At 40.3% G+C, this 24,488-nt stretch overlaps 1 protein-coding gene across 1 annotated transcript in view; it reads left to right on the forward strand.

The window, feature by feature from the left end:
* Positions 1-2,085: 2,085 nt before the first annotated feature.
* LOC146682571 (uncharacterized) overlaps positions 2,086-24,488 on the forward strand; it is a 32,359-nt gene continuing 9,956 nt past the window's right edge. The window contains exons 1-9 of the mRNA XM_085445791.1: positions 2,086-2,278; positions 8,310-8,369; positions 8,781-8,801; positions 8,977-9,252; positions 10,187-10,274; positions 10,819-11,045; positions 13,719-14,006; positions 15,234-15,412; positions 24,140-24,232. Of these exons, the coding sequence (XP_085301917.1) occupies positions 8,324-8,369; positions 8,781-8,801; positions 8,977-9,252; positions 10,187-10,274; positions 10,819-11,045; positions 13,719-14,006; positions 15,234-15,412; positions 24,140-24,232 (1,218 nt within the window). The 5' untranslated portion in view covers positions 2,086-2,278; positions 8,310-8,323. The remainder of the gene's footprint in view (positions 2,279-8,309; positions 8,370-8,780; positions 8,802-8,976; positions 9,253-10,186; positions 10,275-10,818; positions 11,046-13,718; positions 14,007-15,233; positions 15,413-24,139; positions 24,233-24,488) is intronic.

Here is a 24,488-nt window from a genome sequence, read left to right on the forward strand (position 1 = left end):
GATAAATAGCACTTCTACAGGGCCTGCACCTCCGGCAGGTCGAGGCTGTGATTCAGTCGAAGGCAGTGACGCTGGGGGCTGGCATAAATCAGGACCTTGGACAGCATCAACAGAGAAGTACAAGTCAGGAAATCGGGATCTTGGTCAGCACCTCCTCAGTAAGCCGGGAAGATGAAAGACCGCACTAATTTACATCCAACATAGATCTCTTGTTGATTTATTGCTAACAGTGTAAAACAGAAATGACCCTCTGGGTCAGTCCAGATTTTTGCATCCATTCTAAGACAAATAAATAAATAAATAAAGTAGAATAGTACAGTGCATTAGACTATGAAAATGTTTCAATAAAGTAAAGTCTTTTTCTCACATAAATGAAATGTGATGAGTCAAAGTGGGTCAGTTAATATTTTTTTTAAATAAAATTAAAATATAATATTGTAAAACAATTATTTTTAGAAACTGACAACAAATGTGTTCAATCTAGTAAAATGCAATAAAAAAACAGAGATTCTAAAAACAGCCCAAACTTATTGGAGAAGAGTGCTGTCAATCATTCTCTGGCACAATGACAAGAGCTGTTCCAGTACTGCTTTTACTACTTTTCTGCTTGTGTTAAGATGCTGGTGCAGTAACATTAAGCACTGCTGCTTGTAAACAGTTGTTCCACATTAAAATGAATTTAAAAACACCTACAAACAACCATGACTGATGAGCACCTGTGGCCTGGTATACAGAGGTCTAGTATACCTCCAAATTACATCGATGAGTTTATTCTACTATTTAGCAGCAAACAAAAAGAGAACAGCTGTTTTTTAAAATGCTGTTTTAAAGCAGAGCTCACCCAGCTGGGTGATGGCTTAGAATGGGAAGAAAGGATGCATATTAAGTTACTCCCACCTCATGTATGCTTTTCTAGCTGTTGATCACACATGTATGCAATAAATTAATCTGATGAAACACAGAAGCACAGTCTAACAACTTGTTGTTATTTGGCTACACATCTGCAGGGAGTTATTTTCAATACTTTTGTGATTTTAGACTAAAAAGAGATAACTATACACAGTTAGAAGTTGCTATGGTAACTTGCCAGCCCCTTACGTTACAGCTCAATAAAAACTGGAAATTGGGTCTTTGCACCTCATACTGACATTACTCTCTGCGAATACATGATCAGACTTTATTACAGGATGCCAGCTTAAACTGAGAAACTTGATCTGATTTGCACCAGCTCTCTTATATTAATAACTAATATGCCAATCTGCTTTCTATTTTTGTCTGCCCTACATCCATTGGTTAATAATTTTCTGCATTTGCAATGCACATTAGCATCATGTTATCTGTAGATCTTTAGGATATCTGTTGAATTTACTGTAGATATGCAGCATATTAATGCAAATGCTGAATATTTGCATTAATACACAACAGAGGAACTTTTATTATTGCAGCACTGGAGCTCTATGTGTGCACTGTGACAGTTAACAGTACGAAGCTGCCTAATGTCTTCATTAGAACATAATGCAAATCTTTTTACCGACTCAGCAAAATGCGTTTTAATGACACTGCAAAAGCTTCTGCATGTTTTATACAGCTTAAGGGGTTTTCTTTTTTTGCAGCGTGTTAATCAACTTGTGCTTGTGATTAACAGGAGACCATTCACATGCCACTTATTGATTTTGAAAGGTGTGCCTGTCACTTCGTGTAATTGGCTTTCTTCATTTTTGATTTGTAGTTGTCCACTTCATGGGTTAAATATGTCTGTGTTTTTATGTGAATCTTGTTGATTGCAAAGGAACAAAGCTCTTTAATCTTACTGAAAAAAATAAGAGACGAGCACATGCTGTTAGAAATAAATACTATAAAATAATAATTATGTTAAAAAAAATTATGTAAATGTACGAAAAACGTTAATGCAAAAAAAAAAAAAAAAAAATTAACCTAAAATAGTTTTCGATGGTAATTTTGAACAACAGGCTGGAGAAATCGTGCATGTGTGATGGTGGCCTGAGGTTAAACTGCAGAGCGGTTTCTTGTGGCTCCGAGCCAGAATCGACGCTTTCTACCGAAGCTTTCCGAGCAAGGCCGAAATGAAATGGTCCACAAACCCGACATCAACCGAAAGTCCTCAGCCCACTCCCGAATCGGCCTCATTGAAGTCTCTAGTTGTCGAGTTGGGGGGTGATGGGGTGGACGAGATTGGTGAGATAAAGAAGGAAAAACATTTCCATCACTCCTGAGCCCCTCCCTGTCCAGTGATTTTCGGATCTGAGGCTTGACAAAGGTAATTACCCTCATCCATTTATAATTGCATATTACAACGACTGGTCTTTTTTTCCTCGTGATTTCGCTCAGTCAGGGAGGTAGTGGGTTAAATTCTGCAGTTTTTCTTCGCTGTTTTGACTATTTGCTTGTGTTGAGCGCTCGCACCGGTGATGTAGGGCGTGTAACCACCGGCGGCAGCAGTTACAGGGATTTCCTTCACACAATAATAAAGCAATTAACGCTACATTAGGGGCAAACTTTCTGAATTTCCCGGGAAAATTGCAAATTCCACAGCATTCAGGCAGAAATCAAAGCGCTGCGTTTGTTTGCATGGTGCCACTGCGCACAGTGGCCTCCTCCATTCTCCTAATTTTGGCTTAATTCTGTAAATTCATTCGTGTTTCTGCTGACGCCACTGAAAAAGCAGAGTCTTTGCACTCATGCTGATAATCAGATCGCCAAGTGGTTTAACGCTCGATATGCTGTATAGCGTATGATCCCGTGCTGCCCCTGGCTGTGGTGCATTATCGTGTGCTGTGTTCGGGAAATACCCGTCTGAAAACAGGGTATTTTCCAGGCAGAAACGGTTATGCAATGCACTAAAGCACACACCACAGCCTCCCGCTGAAGGGCTGAAGTATTGGTCACTGAAAAGTCATTTACATTTTATTAAGAAAATGGATGGATGAATAAATGCTGTGGTGAACTGTGGGAAGCCTTGCTTTTATTTTGTGGTAAATACATGAACCAAGCCACCGGTCTGTGCGTCATATTTATGAAAAATGCTTCTTATTAGGGTTCGTTTTGCTACAAATCTCCTCTAAGTGACGTGCCAATATTTGATTACTCTTTACTTAAACCATAAATTGATGGTTTACTGTTACTCCTCTGACATCTGTGAATTAATGAAACAAAGAGAGTCTCCATTCATGTTCACTCTGTCCCTTTACTCCCCTCCATTTTATCTGGACATCGACAAATTGGGACCGGCCCATTCATGCTGGTGTTGGTCGTGACACACCCTTGGCTGCACTAGCTGCTGCTTCTGGCTTTGTGAGCTGTATAAGGAGGGGTTAAAGGGGGGATGGGGGTGGAGGTGCAGAAGAGAGTACATGCAAGTCCACAGAGTGGAGCCAATCTTGAAGGTGCAGCATCTTTAGATTTGAAGCTCCACTGCTGATCACTCTGACTGGAAAATGGACACAAGGGAGAAGCTTTGGATTAGCATTCTGAACATCAGTGATGTTCAGCATTTTCAGGTGGTGCAGAAGGGACCAGGTACCACTTAGGTGTGGCAGGTAGGAAATAGGAAAATGCTTCTAGGAAAAAATAGCACTTGAAAATTGAAAAGTCATCGAGTTATAACCATCACAGCTGACCTCCATAAACATGCATTACCAGCATTGTCAGTATAAAACATGCATGCAGCCACCATCACTCATTAGTAAGGGAAGTGTCAGTTAAGCATTTTCTCTGTTCCCATCTTGGTGTTTTGAAAGTGGATGTCAGGAGTGCACATCAACTTTTACCTCTAATAATGACCAAAGCTTAAAAAAAACCCCCAAACTTCAAGTTTCACTCAGTATGACCTGAAACCACTGAGAGAGCCTATGAAGTCATCAGGAAAATGTCTACTGAGATTGTGGAGCAAGCTAACAGAGAGCTGTTTTTACAAAGCCTTCTTTGGAAGTTTAGATGAGTCGCCCCCTGCTGGCCATTAAAAGTAATTCAGGTTTAAGGCTTTTCTGCACTTCTGTGGAAGCTACTTTTATCTTTTATAGCATCTTAAGTTAATTTCTTGCAAAGTAAAGGAGTTGGAGAATAGTAGATCATAGATCAACCCCCCCCCCCCCCCCCCACCCCACCCCACCAATCACCACCTTACAGCAGTGAAAGGGGGTTGACGCCATCAGGGGTAGGGTTATAGCAAATTGGTCTCAGGGGAGGAATCAGACAAAGAGCGATGGAAAACCCTAACAGAACAGCGTTCTCTGAGTTGGTTAACCTCGGCTGGAAGTGGGAAATTGGGGCTCTCTCTCTCAGAGCCAGGCCTGTAAGAGGTGTCTGGTGACCAGGTCAGTGTAGATGGGGCCTGTTTGGGCACAGCCAAAAAAAGATAACGTGGTTTAGCCCCCCTGTGGACCCACCACTTGTGTCGGCGGGCACTGGGGTTCGAGCATGTGGACCCTCAGCATCACAGACTGGTTTCTGGAACACTGTGAGGCATATGAAGGTGATTTATCGTCTCAAATTCATATTTAAAGATTTCAGTGCATATGATTATATTACCTTTTATTATATAGTTATATATGATGCAGTGTGGAGGACAACACTGTGTCCACCTCTTATTTCCACCTGTGCTTGCACTCGTGCGACAACACAGTTTTTGAGAGTCGAGGTACCCCAAACCTTCACTTCTTCTGATGTTATTGAGAAACTGTCACTGCTGTCTCAGTACAGGTGGAGGATATTTGACATTAGTGCGCTATCATCACAGCTTATGAGTCAGACTAACCTTGAAAGGAATCAGAAGGATAATTAATGAGAGAGAAGACAAAGAAGGGAAAGTGTTTGAAGAGAAGATTAGAAGTACAGAAAGACAAACAGGAAACCAGAATCAGATTGAAGGTGGGAGATGAGAGAGCTGATACTGAAACAGGAGGAGGATGGAGGCATGATGCTGCTGCCCTCCGTCTTGTGTGGGAGAGCAGCGATGAGGTGGAAAAGGCTCTTAAATCCGTCAGTCACGATTGATGTCAGACTGATGAGATCAGCCGGGAAGATGTACCCTCCGAGCCTCTCACCGCGGGGCGGCTGCTGGACGTGTCATACGCACTTCACTAAATGCTATGCCTTGTATAGTTTGATTGATCCTTTTAGTTATAATAGGAGACATGAGAGCTGTGACCCCATTTAGACTCAGCCTCTATAAATGGACACGAGAGACTCAGCCAAAGGACAACGATTACATCTGTATAACAGGCCTCTTAGCTTATTATGACTTTCCTCTGACGCAGCGAGTGAGATGTTTAGAAAACCAGAAACTCTGGAAAATGCATCATCATACCTGCACTTGAAGAAATCCAAACCGGTGGTGTCAGGTGTGAGTTTTGTTTCATGCACAGCCACTACTCCCACCGCACTTCACTGAATAGATATTCCATGTTTTTAAAGTGGATGTGTACATTTATGTAATCAGCAGCAGTTAATTTTCCCGTCAGATGCATGCTTCCTCTCAATCAATGACTCAAACCTGTGATTTATGTCTTTGCTGCAGCCCAGCATGAGCACTCACATATGCAATGAACTAATGCCACTGTAGAACATTAAAGTGAGATGATTTAAACCTGCTTCAAAAGGGCGGCGATTAGAAAATATGCTATGATTACTGTGTTTTCTGCAAAGGACTAAGAGCCTCTGGAACAGTTTTCCTGCCCACAGTAATGCTAGGGTGTCATTTTGAAATGTCCTCACATGTGTTGATGTGCTGAAGGAAAGTGCATGGGCTGTCACCTCTTTTTTTCTTTCTTTAAATAGCACTCTAATCCCTCATCTGAAGGAGCTGGCAGAAACGCAGTGGCATTTTATTGTTCTCTCAGTCTGAAGATGCCGTGATTCCCTCTTTTCCACCATCCTGAACTGGATCCAGGCAGGAAAATAAATTATACTTCCAAATATGCTGCAGAGCTCTGAAACCTGCTTTAAATTTAATAACCTTTTGCAGGCTGAAATCTGTAATCAGCAGGAAGAACCACTTTATTTGAATAAAAACTGAATTATCAGCAGGTATTTGGCATTCCTGTTCATTTCGTCTTTGTTGTTCAGAGTTATGTGGAAGGTTCAGTAAGTTTCAAATTAAAAGCGGACATATTTAGCCCACGCCTGTTTGTGTGTTTTGTTTTGCTGAGCAGGCGTTTTGAAGTCGGTTGTGTCAGCCGCCCCATTAGAGCAGCGCTGTCGAAACAATGCCAAGGATGGAAGCAGGTGGATTGATTATTGTCATCCAAGTGTCAGCCTGATTGCAGGTGTAGTGTTAGGACAGTGGATTTGTGTTGTAGATGAATGCAAGTCTTTGATGTGAATCTGCAGTTAATTTAATACTTCGACAGTATGTCAGTCTTTTACACCCACATGTCGTCGTGTTCCCCGACAGGATTATTACTAGCTTTTATAACAGGGTTGTGCGTATAAGATGGACACAGACGGCTGTAGACACGAAGAAAATGAAGTAGTGACTCCTGTAATGCTTCTTTGACGTTCTCCTGAATACTGCATGTGTAGCTGGAGCTCATAGTGCAGCACCTACCTCTTGTCTGTGAGGGGCATTTAGTTAGAAGAACGGTGGCTTAAATGAAGTTTGGTCTTAAAATTAAAGAAGCTGAAGCAGCTGGTTTTAGACAGTGAATATAATGGGGCGCTACACCAGCATAAGATGATAAAGGATTATTTTGACCTGTGAATAATGTAAGGGATGTTGCTTGTTTTTGGACTCCACTCGAATTTAAAAAATGAGTATAAGGTGCTGGAAATGAGCATTCAGACCTACTTTAACGACAGCTACTCTGAGTACTTGACTACTGTTTTTTAGCATTGATTTACAATAATGGGGGCCTGCTCAACTGGTCAGTAATACTTGTAGTAGTCCATGTGGAGATCAGAGTATACACCTCAGTGGCCACATCATTAGTCACACCTTACTGTATCAGGTTAGACTCATTTTTACGTTCACAACTGCCTGTATTATTTGTAGCAAACATTCAACAAGGTGCTGGAAAGATTCCTCAGAGATTTTGATCTGTGTTGGCATGAAAGCATCACACAGTTGCTCCTGATTTGTTGTCCGCACATCCATGATGTGATCCTCCCATTTCAATACACCCCAAAGGGAAAGATTGAGATCTGGCGACTGTGGAGGCCATTTAAGTAGAGTGAGCTGGTTGTCATGTCAGTTTTGTGACATGGTGCATTCTCTGGCTGGTAGATGGGTACACTGTGCTTGTAAGAGATGGACATAGTCAGAAACAATACTCAGGGAGGCTGATAAGGCTGATAAGAAACTATAATCCCCACCACCACCCTGAACCACAGATAAAAGACACGATGGAAACCGTGGTTTCATGTTGTTCATGCAAAATGCTGAAGCGAGCCGACTGTCAGAGTTCTTCTTCATTCTGATTCTCAGTTTAAGCTTCAGTAAGTCGTCTTGATCGTCTCTACATCCCTAAATGTTCATTCGATTTTTGCATGAACCAGTTTAAGTTGTTAATCTTTCTACTCCTTTTTGTTTCTAGCTGTTTCATCGTGTCTGTCTTAATCTTTCATCTAATTATCCCACCTTAATAACTATGCTACTACTGCTTAGTGTAAGCCGGTGCAGTTGCAGGTAAATGTCAGTCCCCTCGTGCCAGCTGGCTCCTGTCCAGCTCATCATCCCAAAGTAGTGGCTGTGCACTCTTGCATTTAAATATCTCCTACTTTCTCTTCATTTACTCTTCATCTTTTTTCTCCTCTTGATTCCTCCCCTCGTCCTCCGTTGCAGTTTGTGATCCTGTGTCGTGAGTGGAAAGCCGATTATCTCCCAGCACCACGGGAGACACGAGGAGCCGCTGTTCAGCTCGCGCAGCACAACATCACGTTTTTGTCTTGAAGACACTTTATCTATAAAACTTGACTTAATAATATATTTGACTTTGCAACAGCACTATAGGTTTTCTTGCCAAAGAGTGTTGGCGGAAGTCTACTCTTAGATATTTACCGAGCTAATTTGCGAAAAGCTCCTCAATGCCGCACAGCGGTGTAGAGAATTTAGGGGTGGGCGGGGTTGGGTGCTTCTCCTCAACTTGAGGACAAAAATTGAAGTTGGCATGCTTCTACCTTAGCGAGGGGTTTCTAAATTAAACACAGAAGCTAACAAATATATCTTGTCAAATAAAATTACCATATGGGAAATGTTGCTTTTTTTAAAAACCTGGAGCCACGATCCTGCTATAAAAAGCCTTTTTTAATTTGTTTTGTATTGTCTGTGGGTTTCTCTTCTCTTTTGTGTACAGATCAACTGTTCAAGATGAAAGTAATCGGCGCCGCAGTGCTCAGCGTCCTGTTCTGCACGGGTAAGCAAGAACATAATCAGTCACCAGGGAGAGAGTTTAGATAGATGAACTGTTGAAACAGACTTCCTACAAAACCACATTTGTTTTAACTGGGTGATTAGCATGGATGCTGTGAAAGCCTCACCAAAGAAGCTAAAACACATTGTGATCTAGTTAATTTCCACTTATTTCCTTTCATTTCGCCTGTAATGAAGAATCTGGCTCTTTGTTTTTGTATCCAGTCTATTGTTAGCTGTCATTATTGGCGGCATTTACATTTCAAATGCTTTAATGCTTTCTGCGGAAGCTGTGTGGTTTTTCACTTGGAACAAAGGAAATGATTTAAAGGTTTTTGTATAATCCAGCAGACTAAAAAAAGATGCACATTAAAATAAACTCATTTTAAACTAATCTTTTGTTGTTTTCCCACAGTCCTGCCAGCATCTGCAAAAGGTAAAAATGGTTGTTTGGATGTTAATGCACGCCTGAGAACGCTCTTTGAGGATTATTATATTATATACATGACAAAGACAGAGTGTTTGTGCTTTCAGGTTAAAACCAAGTCTAAAAACTAACAAAAAGAGTAATTCAACATATCTAATAAAAACATCTTGATTGCTTCTACCAGTAAAAACAGAACACAGGACAGCTTTCTTTGGCGAGGACGTCCACATCGATGTCCCACGCGGGAATGGCAGCGAGGTCATCTTTAAATCTGCGACCAGCGAGTCCTACGACATGCCGCTGATCACAGCGGGGAAAGTGGTGAATCACAACATTTCCTATTCCAACACTTTGGGCTACCTGGTGCTGGAAGACGTGCAGGAGCAGAACGAGGGCACGTACATCATCAAGGACACAAACAATCCGAACACTGAAAGGCACTTCAAACTCATCGTCAAGGGTAAGCCTCCCTCTGTCTTCTTCATGTGCTTTAAGTTAGATTTTTTAAAATGTGGTTTGGAAACAGGAAAAATGCTGGACACAAGAGATACGAAATATGAAAGAGACATTCTGTGCAGGCCGGCAGTATAACCGTGAAAGAAATTATAAATGTCCTCTATGATCGGTCTTGATTTTTTAAATTTCACCTGTCTTACAGCAAAGATTGTTCAACTCAAACACACAAAGAAGACCAGGTTTTACTTGCAGGAAGCCAGAAAATACAAATTAGTCACCATCTTAAAAGGAAACGCAACACGTCATGTTAGATGACTCAAAAGCGCTTTGGGGCATCTCATTTTTAAAAATGTGCTTTGTAAATAAAAGTGACTTTACTTGACATAAGCTTGATAAGATACACACTGTGCTTTACGTACATGAAGATACAGGACCCATGTTGACAATAGTGCAGAAGAGAGGCGAGAAGAGAGCGCTGACAGGGTGGAGTGAAGGGTGAAGACGAGTGTCAGGAGTGATTATGACTAAAGGATAGCAGCAAGAGTGAAGATGATAGCGAGAGGTGGTGTGTTTGCTGGGTTTTGTTTGGAGCTGACAAAAAGACAAAAGCCAGAGGTGGAGGTGGCACAGATGGAGATCAGTGGAACAGCTCAGGTTAAGCAGGTGGAGACAAAGTCAGAGAAACAAGAGATGGTTTGTACACGTGCAGAAGTCAGATAGTAGATATGCTGGACAGACAATGGTAAAGATGGAGCTGCCAGGCAGGAGGAAAAGAGGAAGATGACACCGAGCATTCATGGATGTAGTGAAGGAGGACATGAGAGGGTTGGGCTCACTGAGATTTCTCCTGAGAGTTTAATATTTACACTGAGGTGACTTTCGCCACAACATGACAAATTTCTCATCTTTGACTGTTTGTTCTGTGTGTCGATGATCAGACTGCGCTTTGGAGCAAATTGTCAAATACGGAGAAACCTACTACATCCATCTTAGCAACATTAAAGGACCCATCACCCTGGAGTTCAGGTATGGTCATCAGAGTGAATCAGTACCAAAGCTGGAATCATTTTCTTTACAGATTGTTTGAATGTTTTGAATGTGTGATGAGAAGATCCTGGAAATGGTTAAAAACAAAAGCCATAAAATCTAGAAAAAGGGAACACAAAGCAGAAATCTAGAGATAACAGATGGGTGGGTGACAAAGGCCAAAGGGCTGTATACACAGAGGACTGATCACACATTAGGAAACAGGTGGGAACATCCAGGGAAACATTAAGTAAAAGCACAGAAGACATACAAAGAAAAACAGTTACCAAAAATAAACCAGAAAGACACACATGACAGAGAGAGGGGATGACTAGAAACACACAAAGGAATAACAATAAAACACATACAGAGGCTGCTCTCCAGCTCCTTCTGTGTTACATCTATTGCGTGTTGAAATAAGCCAGAAATGAATTAATAAAGAGAAGAAGAAACAGGGCGGTTAACATCTCTGGAAACATCCTTAATCGCAGTCACTGTGTTACTTTATCTGTTCTGTATTATTCTGATTTTTCACAATTTTTAGGCCCAGTCCGTCTCAACTTAATCAGTCAGAGACGCAGTACACAACCGAGCCTCCACCTGTGGTGCTGTACGACCAGACGGGTGTGTTGGCAGAAGAATACATGAAACGCCTCAGCGTGTCGGAGAAGCGTGTGGTGCTGCACTCGGTCAGGATGACAGATGAAGGCAGCTTTACAGTAAAAGACAGCGAGGGCAAAGTCAAGATTCGGACCTGCCTGAATGTCAGAGGTAAGTGAAGATCTGAGCTTTACAGCATCCTGTCGGCTTTAATCGATCACTCGGTGTTAAAGTGAGTCATTCTGTGTGCGTGCAGATGCTTTGTGCCTCTGACTTCCTGTCAGTCAGTAGCTCTTTTCTTTGTATTTTACTTAAATTCTACCACAGCTCTTGTTTATTTTCCCCGAACGTATTTGCACTTCATGTATTATTTTTTCTGCTTGGCCCACCTGCAGTAACTCTGCCCCCAACTGGGGTTTGTGTGTGTAGTTCTTAACCACACAAGCCTAAGGCTACACTTTTAAAATTTTGCCTGAGGAGAAAAAAATCCAATTTAGTCAATAAAATAAAGTGTCAGGTAAAAATAAGTAACCTTGGGCTCTATGCAAGAAAAAAACTGTTGATGCACAGTAAGGCTAATTTTAAATATTGTTAGTTCAGAGTGTGATTTGAAATAGAGATTATAAAGTTTTTGCAATATTTTTCTACCTAATCAAAAGTGACAAAAAAGCCACGAGACAATCATTCAGCTGGTGTTACTGAACCTGCTTTTAATCAAGTCTTAACTTCAGCTCTTCTGATATGTTCCTGAGGAAATAAAAAGCACTCAATCCTGTGTTTACTGCAGTCACAGTAGTAACAGATGGCCTCCTCAGTTATTGTGTTGTGATTGGCAGTCTCCAATTTTCTCTTAATAAATATGTCCTGGAACCAGAAAAAGGGTCTCTAGAGGTTAAGTAGCTGAGTAGCTCGATGTGCCCGTCATTTATTAAAGCCTCCATAGTTTTTAATAAGTGATTTGCTTTTTGTGCTTTTCAGGTTTTCCTAGATTTTCGCTAAATGGTCATGTTGGCTGAGTGCCACTGTCTTAAAATCCTTAATCTCAGAAAAGGTCAAAGTCTTTATTAAATATATTAAAAAAGGTTAAACCCACCTATAGGGATTCTGAGCTCAATCAAAAACACATTTACTTTGGTGAAGGTTACAGAGCCAAAATATTACAACTGAAGACTGATAAATATCACTGAAATTAAAACACCGCTGAGTTTCTACAGCAACACAAGAGCTTCTGTGAGGCTGGTCTTTGAGCTAAATGCCAACATTTGCATACTTTCATGCAGATAATGTAGTTATGTACCATTTTAATGAACTAGTATTATAACAATATACGGCTAAGCCTCGTGGGAGACTTTATTATGAGTAATATAGATGTTCTTTTTCATAACTGTGTGGTTTTGTGTTTCAATGTCATGAGTAATTTATCTCATTGGGAGGATGAATGTCCACCAAATTTCATTAACCAAACTCATTAACCTCTAATCAGTTCATCCCATGTTTCAGTCCAGCCTCAGTGCAGCAGACTCATTGAATGAATGATTGATATGTTGCTTCATACTCAATAGTTTCTCCGTGCTCCACCAAGTCAGAGTGGGGTCCTTCCTGCCCACTGCTGTTTGTCGGGGGTGTGAAAGAGAACTGAAACGCAGGACTCACAGACACAAAATAATAAAGTGAAAACAAATTTTTTTATTTGGAGGAATGTCATAGTTCATAAATGAGGCTCAAAATGCAAAACAGATGTTCAACACACTCAATTGCAGGAACCTAAGAGGGAAAATTAACAGTTGCTGATACAAAGGACGAAGGGAAACTGGGGCTATATAAACACAGACACTGAGGGTTAATCAGGGAGTTAGACACAGCTGAGCCTCAAAGCACAGGTGAAAGTAATCAGGAGAACGACACAAGTGAAGTAAAACTAAATTTAAAACACAACTAACTAACTAAAACAGAAAGGAACTAAACTGGGAAACTGAAGACACAACAGTAAACTCAAAATGAGAAGTCAACAAAAGAAGAACCCGAGGAAACTAATACTTTTGTACGAGCAGTAACTGTAACTAAACGTAAGAAACAAAAAGATAATGTAAGACATAAAGACTCAAACAGAAAACCAAACAGATATTAATCTCTGGCTCTCTGCCACTGCATGTCTTTTATCCTGTCTTCCTTCTCTCATCCCATGCAGCAGATGGCCACGCCCCTCCCTGAGCCTGGTTCTACCGGAGGTTTCTTCCTATTAAAAGGGAGTTTTTCCTTCCCACTGTCGCCAAAGTGCTTGCTCGTAGGGGGTCATCGTTGTTTTTTTCTCTGTACGTATTACTGTAAGGTCTGCCTTACTGTAATAGGTACAGCGCCTTGAGGCGACTGTTGTTGTGATTTGGTGCTGTATAAATAAAATTGAATTTAATTGAACTGAATATTGTTTAATAAGATTTTAAAAAGTCCAAAAGACATACAACCCTGGGTCTCACTGGCCTAAAGATAATCTGGGAAAACATCCCTGTTTTATTATTATTAAACATTTCCACATGTTTACATGTAATTTTCACCAGTGCAGCACAATGGTCTGTTTTAAAGACAACTATTTTGCTGACCCCTTGTCTTGGTTTAGGACAGCAGGGCATCCACAGACCCCCACTAATGCAGGCTGGCTTAGAATCATATGATTACGTTTGTGGTGACACATTTATATCCTGTGTTTATGCTATTGTGGTGAGCAGCATCAGATTTAAGTTTTATATTTGCTGCATTTAGAAAAATTAGTCTTCCAACAGGTTAAATCAAGTTTAAATTTCTCTGAACACACACACAGAACTATGTGTGTTTTTTGGTCTGCCACAGATCACCTGTATTTCAAGCACCTCGCTTATGGAGACAACTTCAACATGCAGCTCCACCTGCCCTACTCCAGCGTCAACGTCGTCTTCAAGCCCAAATCAGACAGTCGGGGCCGAGCCATCGTGGACGAGGGGGTTGTGGTGACGCCGACGGACCCGCTGCTGGAGGGCAGGGTGAACGTGGAGGGTTCACATCTCACCTTGAAGAAGGTCCAAGTGTCTGACTCGGGTGTCTTCAGTGTGACAGACCTGGCTGGGCATCTTGTAGCTGCTGTCTACATAGATGTAGCCCGTAAGTGAAAAAACACACTTAAATAAACAACATGCTCTGTATTGCTGTTGGCTAACAAGCATAATAAACTAATTAGCATAATTTTTGTATTGTAAAAATGCAAATAAAGACACAGAGGGCTGCTAGCATGTTTGCAAGTCAGTGTAATACAACATGAACTACATGAACAAAGGCTGGAAGCAAAGAGAGACAGAGCACCGGGCTTACCATCAAACTTTTATCGTATTCAAACTCACGCTGAGAAGTTGGAGCATCAGAATCAATACAGAGAGAGGAAAGTACCTCTGACTGATAAATGAAGGACAAATGATGCCTGAAATCATTTCCAGCTTTTTTGCAGCTAATGGGACCGTAGATTACAAAAGAACCTCGTGTTGTATTAAATAAGACTTGAAGCTAGCATTTCAAATCAAAAACTCATTAGGAAAGTGTTTGCTGAGTCATAGATGAACTGAGCTGTGAGATAGTTTCCTCAGCCAGAGGAGTCGCCCCCTGCTGGAAATGAAAAAAGCATTTTTTTCTGCATTTTTTGCAGCTTAGCATTTCAGGTCCAGAGGCTACATACAGCTGTTATACATTCATTTCTGATTTTCCCTTTTTTAAAGAGCAGACACTGAAGCTGGTCTTTCTGTGTCACAGTGTAGTCATAAATATTAATAATTTAAGCAATAACATGCTGAAGGATGTACAACACTGCAGGCTGCTGACATTTATGTGCCTGCGTGCCCTCGATGTATTTCTATTTTTATATAAAGTGTAATACAAAGGGAGTCAGAAGAGCAGAAACCAATGAATAATAAATAAATTAGTGACATTTTACTTTAATACTTCCAGTTTAACATTTGTGAGTAATATTTATAAATATAATAAATGCAAGTGGATAAGAGCACCTTAAATCCCCACATCGGATCGTTTAATTCCTGCTGAGGAGAAAACGCATGATATTTATCATGGCTCTGCAATTGTGTTTTTCTGTATTATAGTTCACGATGTTAAATGCTTATTTATTTCTTATCAGTTTTATGCGGGCACATGTGCACATCCAGCACATGTGCACGGATGACTGACGTGTTAACAGCAGAAAATGATGAGATTTAAAGGAGGCAGAGATGAAAGCTGATATCTGTTCTTTCAGGATTTTGAAGCATCATTCCTGTTGTCACAGAAGACTCATTATTACTCGCCATGGTTGTTTTTTCCTTACCCGTCCTCGTCTGTCTCGCTCAGCTTATAAGCTGCCTCCCCTGACTCTGGCCATCCTCGCGCTGCTGGGCCTGGTTGCCCTCATGCTGCTGGCGTGCCTGCTGTCCTGCATCTATAAAGTACATAAGAGGAACGAGAAGAACAAGAAGTTGACGCTTATTGCTCAGCAGGCTGGCAAGAGTGACGGCGAGGCTTTCAGACAGGTAACCCCCATCTTTAGTTCTTTATTTCTCTTGGTGGTGTAAAAGAAAGTGAGCAGCAGGACAGTGATGTCTGTGATGGGAGGGAGAGGCAGACGGTCCTGCTCCTGCTGTGGGAGTGAAGATGGTCAGCTGGTCAGCTTCTTCCCCTCCAGTGCTGCACCAGGCAAACATGTTCACACCCAAATTAAACAGATCACCGTTGCTGAGGATGACTCAGTGGAATTGAACTACAAAGGAACATTCCCAAAACTGATATCCAGGGATGCTGACACAGACAAAAGGACCCCGAATTTAAATAACATAGAAAAAAACATGCACACCTTTTTTATAAACATAAATACACATACACACAAAAACTAGTTTTGATAAATTAAGACATACATAAAGACATCGGACCATGTATACACATGATTTTGGAGCAAGTAGCAAGTCAAGCCTGATACTGCAAAACTGTGATTTTTACTTCCATTTCTTATTATCATACGATTCTTATTCTTATTCACTGATGAATTCTGGGTACTGCACACAGCTGTAGCTTACATACTTACCGACCTCTGCCAGAGTCCTTTGCTCTGAACTGCACAGTTGCAGAAGTGAGACCAGCGAATCCACATCTCCTTTTCTCCACCTCTTCTTCTTCAAATGATTTTTTAATTGCTTCATTAATAGCTCGAGGTGCAAAGAGTGACTTTTATATGTTAATGATGAATTTATTGCTAAAGACCAGAACCAAAATGAGGCTTGTGCATGTGCATAACTTTTCATAATGACTAAGAATGTAAAAGAGCACAGATGCCTTTATAAATATGCTTTTCTGCTGTGGGCATTCACACAGTTTTATTTGTGAGTCTGCACAGAGTTTTATGCCTCTGGGCTGTGGTATTTTTTTAGAGACTGCACTGTGCAGGATACTCATGATTAGTTTCATTTTAATAATTAAAAAAAAAAGACAAATCCATAATAAATGTCTCTTAATTGGAGCAGAAATTGTTTAGAACCCACCAGGTAAAAAAACTTGATTTTCAGTTGATTTGTTCATGATTTATAGTAATTTAGTGCCGTTAATCAGCCTTTAGAGAGTCTGTGTTGTTTTTAAAAAGTAGTTATAACACAAAGCCTTTTTGAGCTGTGGTTATTATTTTGTTTCTCATTCTTGAAATGTCAATTTTGAATAAAATATATTTTAATTATGCTGAGCCTGCAGAGACAAAAACAAACTGGTGACTGTTTTCCAATCAGCTCTTTAAAATCCTCGCTTTCTTTGATTCACCTGCTCATTACCGGCTGATCAACTGACGGATTGGATGATTTAGAAGAGTTGACAGTTAACCCCGGCTGCTCACCCGGCGTCCCCAGGAGGCGGTTTGTTAATCAAGTGAATTTATGGATTCCCATTAAAACCCCATTACACACCAAACAGATGACTCGCCTATAGAAAGCACCTAAACATCACGCTCAGAAATTGATCGCTGTGCCGAGGGGACGCCGGTTCGATATGAGCAACCAAACTGTTTGAGGAAAATGTTCAGATCAATTTTATGAGCATTTAATAGAAAAGGCAGTGAATGCTTAAATCAGTCTGCCTGATAAATGAAGAAATAAGAATTCAGTCTTTTGATGTAATCAAAAATAGTTGGCAGGGATAATCGTTCAGCTTCAAACTAATTTAGACAGAAAATAACTGTTTTTCACTGTTTTAACTAAAAGCTGACTGTGAGGTCATTAAAACTAGTAGAGCGTTAACACTTTGCTGCCCAGAATCCCCATTAAATGATCCTTTACACCGATTGGACCAATTAAAAACCTGCTGCAGGCAGATGGCTCACTCATTGTAAACAAACCAGCTACAGCCACAGAGACTGATGGCCCTGCAGATCCTATTAGAGGATACCAAATGTTTACAATAACAATATGTCACATTAATTACTTAATGGAAAGGCTAAATTCACAGTTGTGTCACGATGGATGGATAATTAATGTTTCGGATTTTGCATTTTAAGCTGGATTCTCATCAAAAATCTAAATGTTTTATGGCTTAGTCTTAGCGCTGCTTCACATTTCAGTTACTTTTTTTATTTGTAGATTAGGTGACATGTCTTTAGCCCATGTAGGCGGGGTTTTTTTGCATTTACTGCACGATCCCCAATCCACAAATACATTTTAGCTTTACTAACCAATGACAATGTGACAAAAATAAAAATATGAGGTATCTTCCAGTCATCACAGAAACATAAATGCACGCACTGGTTTTTATGCTCTGTGTTTTTTAAAATATTTAAGATGTTAGATTGAAAACTGTTATGGTGCATTAATGTTGTTTATCTTGCTTCAGCTTCATGAGTGTTTAGTGAATTGAAAGTATGAGCGTGAATAGAGGCCTTCATGCTCTCAGCTGGATGTCTCTGATTTCTTGGCCCGGCTAACGCTGATGCATGTGCGTTGCGTTTTCTCCCTCTTACTTTAAGGAGCCTCACACGGAGCCTCTTCTTGGTGAGAGAATTGCGTTCTGGCCTCTTTTACTGCTGCTCCCCCTTCTTCGTTTTGGTGTCTGAACAGATGTGTTGCTTTTGTGGCAAATAAGTTCCTTGATCAACTGGCTTTTGTGCGACCCGACCATTGGTGACAGTTTCAAAAACGACGTGTTCAGTGTGTTTGAGATTGTATGAAGCCATTAAAGATATTGAGCACTGGCACACTCGATAAATCCTGGACACGAGAGAAACTGCTATCAATCCTAATGAACAAGCAGAGGTTGATCGAAGACCTAATTTGACAAAAAGTCGATAAATTACCGTAAGTGGATCTGGCTCTACGACTTGGAACAAACTGTTTCTGTGATCCTTGCAGACTTTCAGTAGTCATGTGACTGAGCTGCATCCTTTTTAATTCACTTTATAAGGTTATTATGTGGATGGAGTTTGATTGCTCTACATTAATGGGGTAAAGAATGCAATATTCCACAGTGGTCGTACAAAATTAGGCAGTTCCTCTGTTTTTACTGTCAAAAAATGAGATTTGAATTAGGAAAATCAGTTTAGATGTTATATCTTATTCAGGTTTCACAGCTCAGCCAACTTTAGGAATTGTCTTGCAGGATTTCAGTCACAGTTTTGAGCCAGGTCGGGGTGCAAACACCAGAAATGCCCATTTTAACAAGTCATTTAATCCATTATTAAGTCTCAAGTTTTTTAAAACAAGTAATAATCTCAGTTGATGAAGAGGAGGGCTGTTTCTGCTTGGCTCCATCTGAGTTTGGGAACAACAGAAACAGCTTTACTTGCTTTAACAAAAAAAAACTTTGATTTTTTTAAAGTTTCCCTCCACTCAGAAATTTTATTTTCACTAGTGGCTCTGCCTCCAGTGTTCAAAGTTTGTCTGGAAATATAACTTTAAGGTGTTCAAGCAGGAATGATGATGCTACACTAGAAGTTAGCTGTGGTTCAATAGATGACTTTCACTAGCATGATGTGGAAACTTGAGGTTTGATTTGCACATATATTGAAAATAACCCTTCAGTGGTGTATAGGAGACACCTTATAGGCCAAAAGTATTACAATTTTGAAGCGGAAGACATTTGCGTATTCATAAATTCAGGATTTCCCATTAAGACGGAGGGCGACTATGTCATTAGGCATTTCCAGGAGGCTAATTAACCTTTTTTTAAGGGAAAAACTCGGACTCGAATCATTCTTTTAAACAGAGTCTGCACACATGTCTGGAGGGGATCTTTAAACTTCAGTATAGTGATTGAATGACCTGTTGAGATGGCTTTAACCTCCTCAATATTGGCGTAACTTCAGCTGGGAATTTCTAACTTTGAGAAAGTCACGCTGATATCACGTGTGGCGCTTTGGTTCCAGCATCAGTGAAATATTCCCGCTCCTTCCCTCCGCTTCTTCTCTCCCCCACTGCTGGTAAAACCTCAGAGCACTGCAGTTACTCATAAACAGTGTGGTTATGATAACTGCTCATACTGAAGCTTCACTGCTAGTGTAAAACCCAGCCAGCTAAGCGTGCACACGTTTCTTCTTCTTCGGTGGTGTTTTATAGTGTGGCGTGAATCACAAGGTAAATATGCAGTGTAATATTTGTGGCTGTACGTGCTGTTTGTGTGTTTTAGTCGCTAACAGAAAGGCAGTGTTGAAGAGTTGTGTGCATTGTATGTGTATTTTGTTTGTTTGTTGTTGTGTAGAGAATTTTACCTGTGCAGCCAAACAGCCCAGAAAGTGTGTGTGTGTGTGTCAGTTGTTTCCTTTTAATGTGTGCGTGTTTATCTGCATTCAGTGTTATGTGTTCATTTTTCTCGAGTGATGCAAAGTAATAAATTAAAATGTGACATGATGTGAGACACCCCCCATTTATTTGCTGCTTTTACATTTACTCCTTAATGACACCAGTCATGAAAAATTAGTCTATCACTTGATGCCCGGTCGTTATTCTTCCAGTTGCTTACCGTACATTATTCACAAGTAAGTTTCTTATTTTCACATTAAACTGTTGTTATAATTTGGCTTTGACTTTTGTTTTTCATTATAAAATATTAAATAATCCATAACACTTCTTACTAATAGAGCTCGGTCTTATACATACATTTTCTTAACTGCTCTGGTCTGTGGGCGGCTGGAGCTGATCCCAGCTGTCACAGAAGTTTTTTTTTTTAACTTTATGGTAAATGGCCTGTATTTGTATAGCGCTTTACTTAGTCCCTAAGGACCCCAAAGCGCTTTACACATCCAGTCATCCACCCATTCACACACTGTTGATCGCAAGCTACATTGTAGCCACAGCTGCCCTGAGGCGCACTGACAGAGGCGAGGCTGGCGGACACTGGCGCCACCGGGCCCTCTGACCACCACCAGTAGGCAACGGGTGAAGCGTCTTGCCCAAGGACACAATGTCCAAGCCGGGGCTCGAACCGGCAAACTTCCGATTAAAAGGCGAACTCCCAACTCTTGAACCACGATCGCCCAATATTTATATTTTTACGTAGTGAAAATGGAGGCTGCTCATAAAGGTAACCCAGTAGCTCTAACACATAAATCAAACCAAAAAGTGACAGAAAAGGTTAAATGAAAGAGTTCTTTCTATCCCCTCAACTCCTTCTGGAGACCCTGCCTTGGTGCTGTCTCCTGCCTCTCTCCTGATGCAGTTTTTTTCTTATAATTCCCTGTGCATCGGAAAAATCTCAACAATCATATTTGCCCTGGTTAAAAGTTCAATAAAAAATGGATTCCTGTATCAGGATGTGACAAGCTGTAAATTAGAAAGTGTTTTCAAAGAGACACAAAACTGCAATACAGTGAAAAAGTCTGTAATTTTCCAGGTCACAGGTAAATCAAGTTAAGCATGTGTTTGTGTGCTTATTGGGTAATCTATCAGGTTTGTAAAGTGATCTGATTTAAAGTCTTATTAAAAAACATTGTTTTATTGTGTAACATTCTGCTCATTTATTTATGTATAACAAGTTTAAAAATGGTTAAATGCTGTGTTCTGGATCCTGTCGGGGGAATTCCTCCTTAGAAAGAAAGAAAGAAATCTTACAAGCGTGAATCAGGTCAAGACTTTTCCTTTATCACATATTTTACATGCACAGGAAATGTGATTGTAACAGGATTTCACACAAAAAACCACAGCTGTGATTCTCGGTCTTTCTACAGTCTTACTCCTCTTTATAAGTTCAGGCTATGCCTCGAAGCCAAGCTCCTAAAGGGATTAACTCTCCCCTGGTTTTAACAGATAAATAGCAGGCTGCTGGCCTGAACCCTCCATTTTCCAAGAAACAAATTATGTGGAACATTCAATTATGATTTATTATCTAACATCTAACAATCCTTCCAAGAAATGTTCTCATGTAAAACTGTTTCAAGTCTCAATTTAGGCTTAAAACAGTAAAGTTATGCATTACAAGAACATAGGTTTTCTAAAAATATGCTACATATTACAAAAACTCACTCTCTTTATGAAGCAATATGTAATTTCAACTAGAATATGTTGGACACTTTTTTCATCCAAATTGGGGAAACTCGTTTCCCTCCAATTCAAAAAACAAGAAATAGTTTCGACGCTGTTCACAGTTACAACTTAAAGCTGCAAAAAGTCATTTGAGACTTTACAGATTTAAGGCGCTATGGAGCAATATCACTTCTTAAAGTGTTAATTAAAAAAATCTGTCAGCTGCTTGGACAAAAGCTCTGAAGTTGCTCACCAAAGATGGCTAAAAATACCGCGTCATGGATGCTTTTCAAAATAAAAAAACATCCTTAATTTAGCCTTAATTAAGTTTCCATCAAAGGGTGATTCTTCTCACTCTGTTTATTTTAACTACATTTACACTACAGTCACTGTTACAGCTCACTACTGTTAAATAAATATCAGCTGCTGTTGCTTCAGTTTTAATCAGGACGTTAAAACTTTGAGTTGCTTTTGAGTTTGGATTTCTTTGCTTTCCTTGTGTTTGACGTTTTTGATTTTTGTGATTGTGTTGTTGTGTTTGTGGTTTATGACTTGATGATGTTATCGGTATTTCCCTGCTCTTTCCTTTCCCTCAGTTTTGTCTGTGTCTTCAAGCCTTCTGGGTTTCCCTCTGCCTCGTTCATTCAAGTTTAGAATATTATTTCAAAGTTTTAGCGTTAGTTTTTTATTTTCTATTTATCTTCACCTGTATCTTATCTCTGTACTTATATAGTCGTGCCCTCCCTTTAGTCTTTATCTCAGCCCCTCTCCCCTGATGTGCTCTCCTGGCCGTCCTGCATTTATTTCCCTGCACCTTTTCTAACAAATATTTACCAATAAAACACATCCTGACCTGTGATTATTTCAATTTTTCATGATTACTGATGATTGTGGGAGAAATGTTAAAGCAGCAGAGCCTTCCAGCCCTCACTGTATTTGTCTCTGTGCGGTTACTTTTTCTGAGTGTATGTTTGTGAGTCCTAACGTTTTGTTTGTGATCACCAGTGATGTACTGTACATTTGTGTTAATCTCTAATGTGTGTTAAAGCTGTGGTGTTGTGTGTGAGCTTGATGTGTGTTTGCGTGTTGACAGCCGAGGTTGAGATGACAGCAGGCGGCCTCGCTGTTATGGATTTTCTTGTAGCTGTTAGATCTCAGACGTGCGTGAGAGGATGTCAGCAACCTTTCGAGACTTAACCCAAGAGACCGACATGAAGCTCAGATCAATCACGCCTGACTCATCACCTCACCTGACCGCCTGTCTCATCCTTTGCATTTTATTACATCCATCTCACCGTCCTGCTCTCCTCTCTACATCTTCACTATCTGCTGATTATTTCTTCCACTTTAAGTCTCTTCTGTCACATTTACTGACGTTTATCTTACTCCTGCTTGCTGTCTGTCAAATACCATGTTTATCTTTCCAGCCCCCTCCTCCCCCTCTATTTGTACTACTTCTTTGCTTCCCTCGCTGGTAAAAAGACATCAGATATGGAACTTCTTGCTAACATATCAGCTGCATTTATTCAAAAAAAGTTAAAAAAAAGTCAAAGTTTTCATCCTTTTTATGTTTAGCGGATATTTTAAAGGAATTTTTTTTTAAAATTTTGTAAACTGGAGACAAGCAGTGTGCTCCTTCAATCATTTACCCTTCAAACACCACAGAACAAACAACAGTAAATTTCCATGCATGATAAAAAAGTTCTGCGAGTCCAACCATAACAGTAACTTTTAAAGCAATAAAATTTCTTTATACTCTTGAAGGTCATGTTCTCATACATTTCTAAACTGTTTCGATGAACCATGAATTCCTCGAGTCACACTGTGCCACGTCACGTCATTGCTGACACACAGCGCAATAAAAAGGTGGAAATGTTTAGTCCTCCATGTTTAGCCCGCCCATTGCTCTTGGCAGATTTGGCTTTTTGCAGCTTTGCATCCGTCTCCCAGATTTTATTAGAAGAGATACGGTGCACACTATAAAACCACAAGTTGAAGTGATCAGAACAGGTGTTCCTGTGGGAGCTGAAAAAATAAGCAAAAGAGTACCAGCTTTACCAGAAAGACTACCTTGAAGTGGATGCCAACCAAGTTTTAATCAAGTATGATTTTATTTAATTAATAAAGGATCTTGAAGTTAATCTTTTTTATCTGCACAGCCTCCTCAGCAGGATTCTCTCTCTAAGCACAAAGTCAGTCGTTTGCTTAATGCCGACTGTAATCCACACCGTTCCCTGTCTGTGTCCTTATCCCTCCACTGTGCTGACTAATGGACAGTTTATTTAAAATGCACAGACCTCTCCTGTTTACGCCTTCACACTTTTCTTGTACACATCTCCACTCATCCCGATTTTTCTTGCTTTACCTTCTTTTTTAGCACATCCATCTGGCTCTTTCTTGTCCTTTTTAAAACTTTCAGAGTGCACCTTGAGTCCATCTACTGTATCTTCAATCTGCCCCCATGCTGTCTTCCCTGCAGTTGAAGTGAATAGGCACTTGTGAAATATTGTAACTCCCCCCTGGGCTCTGTTTCCTCTCAACCTCCATCCCTGACATGAAGACAAAGAAGTGCTCTCTGTCATGTCACACAAGGATCCTTTTTAATCTGTTTAGGAGCTTTCTGTGCAGTTAAATGTAGCCTGTGTATGTGTGTCATTGTCCTGTAGTAACGTAAAACATGTATGATGAAACGATGTGTAAACAGCTGCTGTTGAGGGTCGATTTTTACATGCATCCTGCATGTTTGTATGTGTCTTTCTGTGTGTGTGTCTGCAGGTGGTTCGTGAGGCTTACAGCAGGTTCACCGAGGAATCGCTGACACAGTCGATGTGTGATAAACCCATGGAGAGCACAGAGGTCACCATCAAGGTCAGTGGTGGAAACAAAAAGCCATTAAAATGCAAAAACATGTTAAAATGATAAATAAAACATAGCAGAAATTAAAAGATCACAGCTTCAAACTTGGTTTTTTAGCTGCAAATTCATAGATATTTTAATAACCATGCATCAACATAGTAACACATAATCTGAAAGACAGATGAAGAGAAAGATGATTCACATCTTGGCTTTCAATGAGCAAGTTTGTTGCACAGCTGAGCTTTATTCACTCTCATGGTTCTTACGT

Source organism: Copadichromis virginalis, linkage group LG22 (assembly GCF_057382275.1).
Source record: "Copadichromis virginalis isolate Kocher_CV1m ecotype Utaka linkage group LG22, C_Virginalis_male_GT1.1, whole genome shotgun sequence".
NCBI classification, from domain to species: Eukaryota; Metazoa; Chordata; class Actinopteri; order Cichliformes; family Cichlidae; genus Copadichromis; species Copadichromis virginalis.